This window comes from Choristoneura fumiferana, chromosome 18 (assembly GCF_025370935.1).
Source record: "Choristoneura fumiferana chromosome 18, NRCan_CFum_1, whole genome shotgun sequence".
NCBI classification, from domain to species: domain Eukaryota; kingdom Metazoa; phylum Arthropoda; class Insecta; order Lepidoptera; family Tortricidae; genus Choristoneura; species Choristoneura fumiferana.
The window spans coordinates 2,837,392-2,852,869 of record NC_133489.1 but is presented as its reverse complement, the minus strand read 5'-3'; the positions used below and the strand labels follow the sequence as shown (position 1 = coordinate 2,852,869).

The window sequence follows — 15,478 nt, the reverse complement described above, 5'->3', positions numbered from 1 at the left end:
ATAGCTGGTTGATATTATAATTCATATTTTACATTGATTAAACTCACTTTTAGTGAGTCAGTTTTATTATTTTGGAATCCAATATAATTATTTGATGATTAATATTCATCATCCATCATCATCCCAGCCTATATACGTCCCACTGCAGGGCACAGGCCTCCCCTCAGAATGAGAGGGCTTGGGCAGTAGTTCCCACGCGGGCCCAGTGCAGATTGGGAACTTCACACACATCATTGAATTTCTTCGCAAGTTGGTGCAGGTTTCCTCACGATGTTTTCCTTCATCGTAAAACTCGTGGTAAATTCCAAATATAATTTTCCGCACATGAATTTCGAAAAACTCAGAGGTGCGAGCCGGGCTTTAAACCCACGATCCTCTGCTTGAGAAGCCATGGGTCAAACCACTAGGCCACCACGGCTTCATGATTGATATTATTTCCAAGTAATTTTTAATTCATATTTAGCTAAGCGTGTTAATATATACTGGATGTCTGAAATAACACATAGGCTACTTTTATTCCAATATTCCGACGGGATATTTGTTCTTAACACAACTCCTCAATGAAGATTACGATATACATTTTGGAACTTCCCACGGGAATTTTGTAAAATCCTGGAATTTCAGTTGTAACTACCAGATCGAATAGTTTACGCGTGCCAAGCCGTGGGTAAACTCTAGTATAATAGATAATAAGAACGATCTGCTAGATACCACAAGAGTGCAGTAAATTAAATCTAGCAGCAGGCACGATATGGGGAACCCAGGATGTCCGGCGACCGGCCCCCGGCCCGATACCGGACCGACTGTGATTTGTGACGTCGACCCACCCTTTACCGAATGGTTAATTTATGCTTGGGGATGAAGATACTTATTATTTAAATTATTAGTGGTAGTCGTATTGCATTTCCAAGGTAATTTTTAACTTTCCTAGGCTATACAAGGTGTAATTTAGGTAACTGAAAACCTCAGAAACTAAGAAGTATTTTTTCATTTTAAGTCAGTTCATTGTATTTATTTTTGAATACCTTCATTATTTTAAAAGATATTCGTGTGTTTTGTGTGGAAAAATAAAACTTACATTATTAAATAATATGAAATACAATGCATTTTATTCATTTTAGAATTAGATATCGTGTTTCATAGTAACTTTAATTGCTTATGACCTATACTCGATATGCAAATGGAAATAACGTAAGTTTTGTTTTTCAAAACATCCGGGTTCGATTCCCGAGCTCAGCACAAGTTTTTTTTCGTACAGATCTTAGTATGTCTTATCGTTTAAGACTTTCACATACTGACCGATTTAAATGTGCCTGTATCTATATAAAGGTTATTTTTTGTAATCTATAAGTAGTTATGCAACGTGTCCGACTTTTGGTTAATAAATCCTCAAGTTTACATGAACTCAATTAGTTCAGTAGTTTTGGGACAAATTATCTGTGACAAACAGACAGACTTACGACTGATCTTATATTTTATTATTTTCATTTTATTTTATGTCTATATACTTTCATAATATCTAGATAATTATTTTAATTTTATTTTATGCTTGCTCTTTAATCCTGCGACACACAGTTTTCTAGTAACCCTAGTGCAGGCAAACGTGTCATAGGAAGAAAGAAAGAAATAAATAAATATCTAGGGATCTATTTCTATCATCAGATGTTTTTCTATCATATCAGATGTTTTTGCACGCTCCGCTGTGATAGTATATTATTATTATAAATGTGAAAGTTTACTTTTTATTATGCGAAAGTTTGTGTGTGTATGTATGTTACTCCTTCACGCTAAAATGGCTGGACGGATTTAGATGAAATTTGGTACGTAGATAGCTGGACATCTGGAATAACATATAAGCTACTTTTATTCCAATATTCCCACAGGATAGTTGTTCTTTACACAACACCTCAATGAATTACGATATAAATTTTGGGATTTCCCACGGGAATTTTGTAAAATCCCGGAATTTCAATTGTAACTACCAGATCGAATAGTTTACGCGTGCGAAGCCGCGGGTAAACTGTAGTATTAGAGATAAAAAGAACCTGACTACGAAGCTTGAGGTCCCGGGTTCGATTCCCGTGTCGGGGCAGATATTTGTATGAAAAATACGAATGTTTGTTCTCGGGTCTTGGGTGTTTACTATGTATTTAAGTATGTATCTATCTATATATTTGTATGAAAAATACGAATTTTGTTCTCGGGTCTTGGTGTTTACTATGTATTTAAGTATGTATCTATCTATATACCGTTGCTTAGTACCCATAACACAAGCTTTGCTAAGCTTACTTTGGGACTAGGTCAATTGGTGTGAATTGTCCCGTGATATATATTAAAAAAAAGATCTAGATACCACAAGTAGTTATTAATGCTGGTTTCCAACAATTTATCTATATTGTTATTGTGTACTGCAAATTAACGGAAAAATTATCTTATCTTAAGTATCTTATGAGTGTAAGTGGAAAATTTTGATTTTAAACTTAATTCACGTTGTCATGGAAAAGCGGCTCTCAAAGTTAACTGGACAGCGAGTCATCTTCAAAAGTAACTTAATTCGGGAACCATTTACTTTACTTTGTGGCGTGGAACCAGAGGGTACATGGGGCTCTCCCATATGGGCATAGGACTTTCATGGCGTGCACAAAATCTGGGGCCCACCCAAATACACTTGGGAGCCACCAGAGGGTCACGACAAGTTTGAGAAATGCCGCAATAAATTATCTCTGCGTAGTTATTATCAAGGCAAAATAATTGCTATTTATATGAGGCGCAACACAAATTATAACATTCGACTGCTGACTCTTCGAAAGGAAAAGACATAATATTTTATTTAGTTTCAAAATTTGTGTACATTTTTCTAAAGTACCATGAAGTGTTTAATGCTGATCATGGCTCTTGCCATCAATATTGGTAAGTGAGCATAAGTATTTGATATATTTTTATATTTATTTATATACAAAGAACTCGGCCCTGAATACAACCGAATACTGAGTCCGTGGGAAGTGGGAGCCCAGCGCAAAAAATCTTTATAAAAACTTTTGAAACATCTGTCGGATACCGCAGGGGAACGAAGAGCTGGCAGCTTCCTCGCACAGCGAGGAAATGCTGCCAGCATCTTTGGTTCCATGCCGCGGGGGGATCCTTTTACAATTTTTTTACCCGACTACCCCAAGGCGGGTTATGTTTTTCGAACGTATGTATGTATACATGTGGGTAAGTACATATGTCCATTTCGTCGGTCCTTGCTGCAGTCTACACGGCTAAACGGATTGTAACATATATGAGGTATCATAAGATTCTTCATAGCTGTCGAAGTAATATAGGGTACTTATATAATTATTACAATTAAGGGTCCGCCAAAAAAAATTTGGCGGGGTAATAAAAAAATATTCTGTATTGTAACAATATGGATATCAAATGAAAGCTTATAATTAGCCCATTCTTAATAAATACGTGTTATAACACTTCTAATCGATTATTTTCACAGAAATACCAAAAAGTAAACAATAAATTAAAAAATTAAAAACCCTGCCTTAAAAATACAAAAAAAAAACAAGTCTACTGGTCTTAAACTCTCTTTAGTAGCTAACTTAAAGTTTAACAGTCGGGACCCATTTAACCAGCTCCAAAATTCTTAGTAGCTAATAAGTCCCTACTGTTGTACTTTAAGTTAACTATGTTATGGTAGAGCGTTCTAGACCACTAGATTTATTTTCCTCTTTTTAGTAGTTGTTAAGGCAGTCGGGTTTTTCGTTTTTCATTTCTAGTGATAGTTTATTAACTAGTTGCTTTTATTTTAATACTATACCAGCGGACCTGGCGGACTTTGTTCTGAATGGAAAACCAGCACGACATTAAATATGATAACGTACCGAGCAGCACCATCTACCGGGTCCAATTGTATTTTGAAACCATCCAGGCACCCAATGAAATATACACACAATATTTCATCGAAATCAGTCCAGCCGTTTAGGAGGAGTTAGGTGACAAACACACGCACAGATTTTTTGTATTAGAAGATATAATTATTAAAACCGACCTTTTGTTTCGAGCTCCGAACGACATTATAGCAAACTAGTATTTTAAGTGTACGTCGGTGATCTATTGAAGTAACCCAACCATCATAATTATATCCCCATCAGTACTATTTAGTGATGTGTAATTAAAACATTTGTATCCTTTTAATATCTGCCATATTTCAGATTAATTTGAAAACACATTATTTAACCATGTTTTTTATTTTGTCAACAGTATTTTCTGATGGCTCGTGTACAAAAACGAACACTCAGTTCACGAACTCCCAGTGCGTCAGATCGACTTTGACCAACTGCAACGTCCGTAACAGCCAGCTCGACACCACTACCTGTACAAACAGCCAATACGACGGCGTCTATATAACGACTTCAACAACTACTAATACACGTATTTCAGGCCGTGGATGCTCAATTAACACTTGCACTATCACCGGGGGTGTAGCTGCTCCATCTGCTGCTTGCAGGATTTCTGGGTGCACACTGAGTGCTAATTAGGCCATGAAATTAGTCTGAGACTAAGTTCGGCCATTTTATATGTAAATAGAATAGGCAGTGTCTTTAAAAATTGAATGAGTCCCGCTTACGGAAGAATAAAAACAAGTGGAAGTGCTATGTAGGTGCAGCGTTCGTGCCACAGGTAAGCGGCAGTACGCTTATTCGATGACGTAGGTAATCCTCCATTAGTAAGTTTTTTTCCTGCTATCATTTTTACATTCTATAATACGGTATTTGACAACTCCTGATTTTGCCATATCTTAATATTATTATGAAAATGTAGATAAACAGATTGTGTTTAGCGAAGAGAAAATTTAAATCGGTCGAAAATTGGATTTATAGTGATTTTTTGAAAAGTCTATATACTTGTCTCTTTCTCAAACGCTTTTCTCTATGCAGCAAGTATGGCGGTACTGGCGTGTGACGTCACATGCTAGTATGTCTTTCTCTTTCTAATCTTGAATTTCAAACCTTTATAACTTTGTTATCATACTCTACGCAATGTTGAACACGACTGGCATCGAGTAAGCTTACCGCCGCTTACTTGTGGCACGCACGCTGCACCTACATAGCATTTCCACTTGTTTTTATTCTTCATATCAAAAATTATTGGACATGTATTTTTTTCATTATCAATAAGACAAAAACTGATAAACACACGTAAGATACCCGAAATTTGACGCGCTTCGTATTTGTAATTTTTTGTTTGCATGACTAAAGAAAAAAATATGTGCAATCTTTCTGATAAATTGATAATGCAACTGACGGGCTAAAAATAATAATATATTTTTTACCCAATTACCACTACTGTTTTTAATTATTTGAAATAAAGAAAATGTAACCATAACCGTATTTTATTTTTCGGTTTCCGAAATTGAGCTCATTATCACCCCTCTAATGAGCCCATCCTTAAAAATAAACTCCGAGGACTTGAGTTTTTCCAACAGTATACCAAAAAAAGCACCGGGCAATTAAAAAAAAATTAAAACCAAATTCAGTACTCAATCAAATGAATGCAAAATGTATTTCGTTTCGTTATTTACTTAGGCGTTTACCCGCGGTTCGCACGCGTAAATCATTCGATACAGCAGTTGAATTAAAATTCCGGGATTTTATTAAATTCTCGTGGGAATTCCCTAAAATTACATCGTGGTTTTCATTGACGTTAAATTAAAACAACCATGCCAAATTCCACGACTTTAAACCCAGCGGTTGTTATTTCGAGATTTTATCCCTATCTCGTGGGAATATTGGGATAAAAAGTAGTCTATGTGTTATTCCAGATGTCCAGCTATCTTCATACCAAATTTCATGACTCTAAGCCCAGGGGTTAGTTCGAGATTTTATCCCTATCCCGTAGGAACATCAGGATAAAAAGTAGCCTATGTGTTATTCCAGACGTCCAGCTACCTACATACCAAATTTCATGACTGTAAGGCCAGAGGTTGTTTTTTAGAGATTTTATCCCTATCCCGTGGGAATATTGGGACAAAAAGTATCCAATGTTGTAATCCAGGTTATAAACTAACTTTTTGCCGAATTACATCCAAATCCGGTGAAATTACTGGCACTTGAGGTATCCCATCTTAGACCTCTAGGTTGGCAACGCATCTGCAATACCCCTGGTGTTGCAGATGTTTATGGGCGGTAGTGATCTCTTGATCAGGAGACCCACTTGCTCGTTTGCCATCCAGTCGAATAAACAAAAACCGTCCAGCGGTTTCAGCGTGAAGAAGTAAACATACTCACTCACTCACTCACAAACTTTCACATTTATATTATTTATATAGTAGGAAGTAGGATTGTACAGTGCTGATATTTTTTTTTCACTTCTCATGCTCGTAAAGTTAAAGGCGACATAAAATGACTATTTTAGGTCACAGCTCAATACATTTTATAAATGCCACAAATGTATTGTAGGCAGACGTAGTTATTATGATACAGCGATCCGGAGCATTCATTGCCAACAAAATAAATAACTATCATGGGACACTTGACACCAATTGATCTAGTCCCAAACTAAGCAAAGCTTGTAGGTACTATGGATGGCAACGGATAAACATACTTCAGATTATAAGATCAATACATACTTAAATACATATTAAATATCCAAGACCCGAGAACAAACATTCGTATTATTCATACAAATATCTGCCTTACTGCCGGGACCTTAAGCTTCGTAGTCACGTTCTCTAACCACTTGGCCACCCGGTCGTCACCACTTGGCCACCCGGTTGTCACCACTTGGCCATCCAGTCGTCAAAATACAGAACAAGTAGAACAACACTACAGCAACAACAACAAAAGCATTAAAAATCAAAACAATTGAAAACGTAATAATAATAATATTATTATTTTTTTTTTATTCGACTGGATGGCAAACGAGCAAGTGGGTCTCCTGATGGTAAGAGATCACCACTGCCCATAGACACTCGCAACACCAGGGGGATTGCAGATGCGTTGCCAACCTAGAGGCCTAAGATGGGATACCTCAAGTGCCAGTAATTTCACCGGCTGTCTTACTCTCCACGCCGAAACACAACAGTGCAAGCACTGCTGCTTCACGGCAGGATTAGCGAGCAAGATGGTGGTAGCAATCCGGGCGGACCTTGCACAAGGTCCTACCACCTGCCAGGTTGCCTGCCAATTATGCCAGGCGGGCCTTCATATGCGAACACGAACTAAGGCGAAGCGTTGGCAGGCCTCCCACCAGGTGGACTGACGACATCGTGTGAGTTGCGGGGAACCGGTGGATGCAAGTGGCGAGTTGTCGTTCATTGTGGCGTTCTAAGGGGGAGGCCTTTGTTCAGCAGTGGACGTCTTCCGGCTGATGATGATGATGATAATATTGGACCCTCATAGAAGCTTGGTGGGCCAAATGCGGCCCGTGGGCCGCAGGTGTAGTATAGCTGGTTGATATTATAATTCATATTTTCCATTGATTAAAAGATAACTTTTGGGTAGGTAAACATTTTTATATTGTTTGGTGATTCGGTTTTAGTGAGTCACTTTTAGTGAGTCACTTTTATTATTTTGAAATCCAATATAATTATTTGATGATTGATATTCATCATCATCATCCCAGCCTATATACGTCCCACTGCAGGGCACAGGCCTCCCCTCAGAATGAGAGGGCTTGGGCAGTAGTTCCCACGCGGGCCCAGTGCAGATTGGGAACTTCACACACATCATTGAATTGCTTCGCAGGTTTGTGCAGGTTTCCTCACGATGTATTCCTTCACCGTAAAACTCGTGGTAAATTCCAAATATAATTATCCGCACATGAATTTCGAGAAATTCAGAGGTGCGAGCCGGGGTTTGAACCCACGATCCTCGGCTTGAGAAGCCATAGGTCAAACCACTAGGCCACCACGGCTTCATGATTGATATAATTTCCAAGTAATTTTTAATTCATATTTAGGTAAGCGTGTTAATATTATTCGGTGATTCAATTCAGGTGACAGATACTATTTTAGGAACAAATATTATTTATTTATTATCAGTGTTAGTGGAATATTTTGTTTTCATGTTTGGTTCACGTTATCATGGAAAAAGCGGCTCCCAAAGTTAACTGGACAGTGAAGCATCATCAAAGGTAACTGAATTCGGTTTTTTTTTTGGCGTAGAAACAGCGAGTGCTCTCCCATATGGCCATACTCACCAACGATCACGCGTTACAATAAGTACCTACCTGAGCTTGCTCGAACTAAAACTCGACAATAAGCGTTTTCTCGAACGCTAGATACGCTAAGCGATAGCTCGACGATAAGACCAAGCTAGATCGATTTGTCATCCTCGAAAACCCCTACATGCCAAATTTCATCTAAATCGTTGGAGCCATTTCCGGGATTCTGATTATATATGTAGAATTATGTAGAAGTAGTATGGCCCTTGTATGGTCATTACCATGCGTGGTTTATTAAGGATTGGCATTATAGCACTTACGAAACGCCAGTGTTGCCATGCGTGGCGCGCTTGACAGAGCCTGAGATCTGGACGCGGGAAAAGCGATCGTCAATTGTCAGTTTGTAAAAGAAGTCTGGCCCGAGTCGACAGTCTCAGGAACTGTTACGCGTTTCTTTATTATTAACTAAGCTTTTCCTTAAGTTACTGTGAATCGGTAGTTGCATTTCTAAGATTTCAGTGAATGAGTGTCGTATTGTTTTGGTTTTATCTTGACCACAATTAGTGGACTTTTGTTAGTTCTTCAAAATTGTTTCATTCTCTGCCCGAATCCCACTTATTATGCCCACATTGATCATGTCAGGGCCGGATCCCGACTCCCTAAGTCATATCTTACGACATAATATACAAGAATGGTACTATCGAACCGATCTGATGATGGAGCTGGAAGCTAGACAATGGATCTCAAAAGCCCTGTTTGTGATTTTTAGAATACTCCTAGGCTACACTTTGACAAAGAGTGATATCCAGGGTCTGCCGATGGAACAGTCAGCCAGGTTTACTATTTTAAGACTTTGCTCAGTTGCATCTGAGTCACCTTCTCTTAATCAGGGATCATAAAATGCGGGCAAAATTCCTGTTCCTGTTCAAAATTCCAACAAAACAAATAGAGACGGCATCACATTTAACCGTCAGTTAACTCTAATCAATGGATGGTGAAACAGCCCCCAAATCTAACCAACTGCAAAAACGAAACTTTCGTGTCGAAATGAATGAATCCAATAACACAAATAGGTAGAGATTTGTTCAAATTTCTAATTTAGTCATTTCCCTGCAACTTATACTCAGCCTGCAAGCCTTTCTTTCCTGGTCTCTACAGTAATGTACTATTATTCAATTTAAGCTATATGTTCACCTAATATCGTTATGTTTAATTGCATGTTACGAATATATTGCATCCTAATACCTATACCGTATAGGTAATATGCTTCCCTGTATTATAGTGTTGAATTTTCATCGCTAATTCATCCTCCGTTATCATCCCCCCAATGGTTTTAAAATATCTATCAAACGATACCCCACACTATAGGGTGTCGAGAAAAAAAATCACCCCCATTTTAGTCTATAGGAGACATCCTAAAATTTGTTTTTTATTATTTTTTAATTTACCACTTTGTCGGCGTGACTGATATGTATAATATTCATGCCAAATTACAGCTTTCTAGTACTAATGGTCTCTAAGCATAGCCGCGGACAGACAGACGGACGACATGGCGAAACTATAAGGGTTCCTAGTTGACTACGGAACCCTCAAAAAAATCTACCATCAAAAATCCATCTCCTCCAGAACCAGTCTGGCAAAACCATTACATTTCCTTTGGCCTATTATGAGTGCAACTTCCATACGTATTTAGTACTATTATTTATTCTGTGGGTATGCGGTGACCTTATTAGCTCTCTGACGTATTCATATCTTCCTAATTCGATCTCCCTAGTAAATATACGAGCACAGCCCTCATAGCATAGGATTTTCATGGAGTGCACAAAATCTGGGGCCCACCCAAATACACTTGGGAAGTTGGGACCCACCAGGATCACGACAAGTTTGAGAAATGCTGCAATAAATTAACTACTGCGTCATTATTATCAGGGCAAAATAATTGCTATTTATATGAGGCGTAACACAAATTATAACATTCGACTGCTGACTCTTCAAATGAAAAGACAAATACTTTTTAGTTTCAAAAGTTGTGTACATTTTCTAAAGTTATTATGAAGTTTTTCATGCTGATCATGGCTCTAGCCATCAACACTGGTAAGTGGGCATATATAATATATTTTATTATGTATATATATTCAAAGGTCTCGGCCTTGAATTCAACTTTGTTCTATTTGGGGTATTCGGGGGTGGGGCAGCACGGAACGCTGAGGACCTGGGTTCGATTCCCAGTGCTGGTCTCTTTTTCTGGTTTTTCTGTGCATCCATGTCTCAGTTTGTATTTACGATATAGTTTCACGGGATACCCGTAAAAGTAACAAATTTGGAGTTGAAATAAAAAATACAAAATGACTCCAAAAAACAATCATAATTTGATTGCTTAGTAGCGACATCTCTTGTCGTAAGCGGTTTGTTCTGAAAGAATGTGAGGTCTGTCGACGCAACATAGATGTCGCTAGTGCTGCTGCTTAAGTTGCATAGTAGAAATAAGCAACCTGAGATATGTAACATAGGAAAAATTCGTGTCTAGATTCCTGTCCAGTAGTGGTGTAGGGGTTATAGCACGCAGCACGGAATGCTGAGGACCTGGGTTCGATTCCCAGTGTTGGTGTCTTGTTCTGGTTTTTCTGTGCATCCATGTCTCAGTTTGTATTTACGATATTGAGACATTAGGTCCGTGGGGACCAGCGCAAAAATTGGTTATAAAGAACTTACAAAACGGTTGTCGGATACCACAGGGGACCGAAGAGCTGACAGCTTCCTCGGACACCGTATCAGCATTGCAATACAGCGAGGAAATGCTGCCAGCATCTTTGGGTCCATGCCGCGGGCGGGTCGGGTAAAAATTAGTATCCTCCTTTACCAACTTTTAACGAAGGAGGTTTATGTTTTACGAGCGTGGACATGTATGTATGTATTGGTATGTAAGTTCTGCTGGATAGATTTTAGCATATGAGGTATCATTAGATTCGTCATAACTGTCGGAGTGACATAGAGTATATTATAATACTACGAATAAATAACAAGTTAGGAAGCGTAACTCAAAGCAAATTCTACACAAAAAGCGTCCTTTAAACCAAAACGCCTTATGATTCAAATACGAATCATTTTCGAGGTTGCAAATTGCTTGTTGATTGGTTAAAATTCAGAAAGAAAGCAGGGATTGGTTTGCGCGCGTGATCACAGTAGGTACCTAATTATATAAGCTAAAGCAGTAGGGAAGCTACGAACAAATCGATCGAAACGAGACACTCACACAGACGCGCGCTCTACACGGCCCCGAAGGGGGGTCTCGCGGTACTGCAGTCGCGGGTGACGCGTCGAGACGAGTGGCCGTGCGCTCAGCTCAGCGTTGTTTCCATTTCGTGCGCCCCAGACAGGCCGCGATATTAAAAACCATGTCTTACCACACAGTGACATGTTCCTTTTTTTTGTCAAAATCATTTTATTGCTAGAATAAAAGCGTGTTATATTACGTTGTGCAAGCGAACGTTTTCCTTTCAAATTGTAACCGTAACCTTATTTCAAGTTGCTCCAGCAGGGCTACTACGAAACTCGAAACTCGAAGTTCGTGTCGTGCGGTCTCTCTGACACTTATACTGTTTAATACGAGAGCGAAAAGGACCGCACGACACGAACTTCGAGTTTCGTAGTAGCCCTGCTGCACAACACAATACACGTTGAAATGATAATTTAGAGAAATGTCCATAAAAACATTTGTAATCTATTATACCTGCCGTATTTCAGATTAACTGATTATTTTCTCAAATGTTTTTCATTGTCAACAGTATCTTCTGATGGCACGTGTACAAGCACGAACTCTCAGATCAGCCGAAACTCCAGGTGCGTTAAATCGACGGTGACCAACTGCTACATCGATAACAGCCAGGTCGACACCACTACCTGTACAGGGAGCCAATACAGCGGCGCCAATGTAATGACTGCAGTAACGACCAACTGCAACATTCGTAACAGCTATGCCTACAGCAATACCTGTACAAACAGCCAATACGACGGCATCTATATAACGTCTTCAACAACTACTGGTTCACGTATTTCAGGCCCTGGATGCTCAATTTCCCATTGCACTATCACCAGAGGTTCAGCTGCTCCAGCTCCTGCTTGCAAGATCTCTGGATGTACACTGAGTGCTAATTAGGCCATGAAAGTAGCCTGAGACTGACTTTGTCCATTTCGTGTGAAAGTAGTGTCCTGAAAAATCTAATGAGTCCCGTCAGTTAGAATATATTGAAAAAAATATTGGACATGTAATTATTCCATTACCTATCAATTAAACAAAAATCGGTCAAGTGCGAGTGCGAGCGACTCGGAAGTTCATGGAAGGGTTCCGCACCTCCGTACAATGTTTTAAAAACAAATAGTTCAGTAGTCATTTTTTGTAAAAAAATCCAATACAAACTTTTTTGTTGGCGGCACTTTTTGCACTTGGTTACGGTCAAGACGAATCAAATGAGACCAAAATCGATGCGGTCGTGTCGTTTTATTACAGAGTTCCTATGGCCAACATCTAACTTCATCATCAGAACAGCTCTACGTCATAATAATATTGCATTATCATCGGATTTATACACGGATGCAAAATTTCAGCTCAATCGGTTGAAGATATCCACTTCAAATTTAAGTTGAAATATTTAATATTTTATTTAAATTATTTAATTCCACCTGACAAACATATTTACATTACAAGTTAATAAAAACATATCAACAAAATGTAAGTACTAGGTGCAAGTATTTTGAATGAAGACCACTTAGATGAATGATTGGTCTCGCGCGCTCGCTCGACTACCTAGATACCGCGCGTACTTACCTACTTGTCAAATGCGGCAACAAATAGTACGCCTAATTCGGCGTACCCGAGCCCGAGTCGAGTCAGTCGCGTTGCAAACTGCGTAAGGTGCATGTACCGAATGTTTTGTTAAATTTTGGTTATAAACCGAAGTAAAATGCCAGTTTGCGCAGTGAAACTGTGTAAAAATAATACTCCAAGAAATAAGAAGGGCACTGGGATCACATACCATCAGTAAATATCGTATAATTTCGAAATTACAAAATAAAATAACATGAACCCTAAACGCCATTCTGTGTTGCCGCGCACACAAGAATCAAATTCCCCGTGGTTGAGATTTTAATAAATTGAATTTTATTGTTATCATCATTAAATGATGATAAATTTTAATAACTTGAAGTATCTAACGTACCTAGTTCTATATTATTTAATGTTTATCTTTGTGATATTATATACACTGAAGGTGTATAAATTGTTACCCGACACTATTTAATTAAGGGGTGAATGTGTCTTAAAATTAAAAATGTTTTTCGTCTTCCCATTCAAAAAGCCCAATCAGCTGATTAACTTAGGTATTATGGGAAACGAAAAATTTTTTTTTCTTATTTCTACCCATTTTCCTGAAATGTTAACTTTTTACCCGACTGCCCGAAGGAGGGTTACGTTTTTCAAGCGTATGTATGTAAGTATGTATGTATGCATGTATGTATGTATATTTTGTAAACATTTATTTATTTATTTTAGTCTTAATTAACCTGTACATCATGTTAAACCTAATGGTTTAACTATAGGTTCAACGTGTTATCTTAACTACGCAAAACTTCTTAGTTGGTGACTCAGTCCATGAATTTTTAGTAATAATTTGTAAATATTTAATGTCTTTAAATATATATTTTTTTAATTAAAAGTGAGGCCTGATCATTGATATACCTACATCATACCTTCCATATAAGTGCTTTATTGAAGTTGGCTTTTGTGAAGTGTGTGTAGTGTGTGTCGGAGGTTTGTGGATCATAAATTGTTATTTAGTTTTAATCACCATAATACTAACTGTGACGGATGCATGTAATATTATACTAAAATCCATTCTTTTTTTAAATGTTATGAACATATAGGTAGGTACTATCAGTGATTTAAAGTTGATAGGCTTTAAATTCAAAGAAATGTACATCCATCCTAAACATTTTTAGTTTAAGTTATACTTTCTTGTCTGCAATAATAAATTAAGTAGTTAAAACTACTAAAATACAAAAAAAAATGGGACACGTTTGTCAGAAGTGTTTTTATAAATCGATTAAAGACAATTCTGGTCCGACGAAGACGATCCTGGCCGGACTAGATTATTGTATTGTCACAAGATAAACATAAGTATGCCAAATCTACAGTCCTTAGGTTAATTAGTTTAGCTTGGTCATTTTAAGATTCAGTTAGTTTATAAAATTCTCTTTACCTAAACGTTTTACTTATCCCGTGGGAATTTGGGGAAATCTTGAAACAGTTTTTACCTGTTAGTTTTATCTACCTGCATACCAAATTTGAGGTCTCATATTTATAATTACGGAGTTAAGGCCGTTTTGAAGCGAAAATATAAATCCCATTTATTCGCTATCCCGTGGGAATTTCGAAAAATTCCTTTTTACCTACCTACCACTGTAACTCTCTAGAAAAAAAAAACGCTTATATAATCGTGTATAAAAGATAACCCAGGCCAATTTACGACTGATGACACCGTGATTTTCTGCATGGTTTGTGAAAATAAAATGTGAAAATAAACGTTAATTCTAATAATAAATGTTTTTTTGATTGTGCATATTTAGTGCATATTTCGTCCTTTTTAGTGCATATTTTGGCATTTTGATATAGTGCATATAATTCGATGCCTAATAATAAGCATCTTAAGCCCCGAGGATAAATTGGTCAAACGGTAACGAGTCGCAGTGGGTCAACGTCACAAATCACAGTCGGTCCGGTATCGGGCCGGGGCTGGTCGCCGGACATCCTGGGTTTCCCATACCGGGCTTCCTGGTGGATTTAATTTACCAACTGCACACTTGAAGTAGGTATCCATGCAGAACATTACCTAGGTATCTCTCTTTTAAACAATGTGAAAACAAGGTGGCCCGCGCCGCGCCGAATTTATTTGAAAATCGAACTTACTAAAATCGAGCTGGTCACGTCTCACATTAGAGCAACGCAGCTTCTTACCGGAAGGGAGTAGCCGAGTAGCCTTAGCGGTAGATTACCTTTAAAATAGTTCTGGCGCTTGTTGCGGGGGGAAATGTGCACACAAGTGCAGTTCCGCACACTTACGAGTACATGCAAAAACAAAACTGTCAACTGACTGTAATGACGACGTTAACACATAAATAATCCAACAATACACTAATAATTCGTGTAGGTACAGATGACTCAAAACTCACACATTGACAGTAACATCACTAAGTTGTTCATCGGCGAAAAGTCGGATTTAAATCCGTTTGATCGATCAGAAATTAGTACGGATTAGCGAATTCAATGTTG

The 15,478-nt window shown here is 38.1% G+C and overlaps 2 protein-coding genes across 2 annotated transcripts; both read left to right on the top strand.

Moving 5' to 3' along the window:
• Positions 1-2,416: 2,416 nt before the first annotated feature.
• Positions 2,417-5,376, top strand: LOC141438245 (uncharacterized). Its single transcript, XM_074102042.1, has 2 exons — positions 2,417-2,910; positions 4,252-5,376. Exons 1-2 carry the CDS (start codon positions 2,868-2,870, stop codon positions 4,527-4,529), a joined length of 321 nt encoding a protein of 106 aa, XP_073958143.1. The 5' UTR covers positions 2,417-2,867; the 3' UTR covers positions 4,530-5,376.
• Positions 5,377-10,131: 4,755 nt separating this feature from the next.
• Positions 10,132-14,750, top strand: LOC141438241 (uncharacterized). The gene is made up of 2 exons (XM_074102033.1): positions 10,132-10,248; positions 11,940-14,750. Exons 1-2 carry the CDS (start codon positions 10,206-10,208, stop codon positions 12,308-12,310), a joined length of 414 nt encoding a protein of 137 aa, XP_073958134.1. The 5' UTR covers positions 10,132-10,205; the 3' UTR covers positions 12,311-14,750.
• The last annotated feature ends 728 nt before the right edge of the window (positions 14,751-15,478 follow it).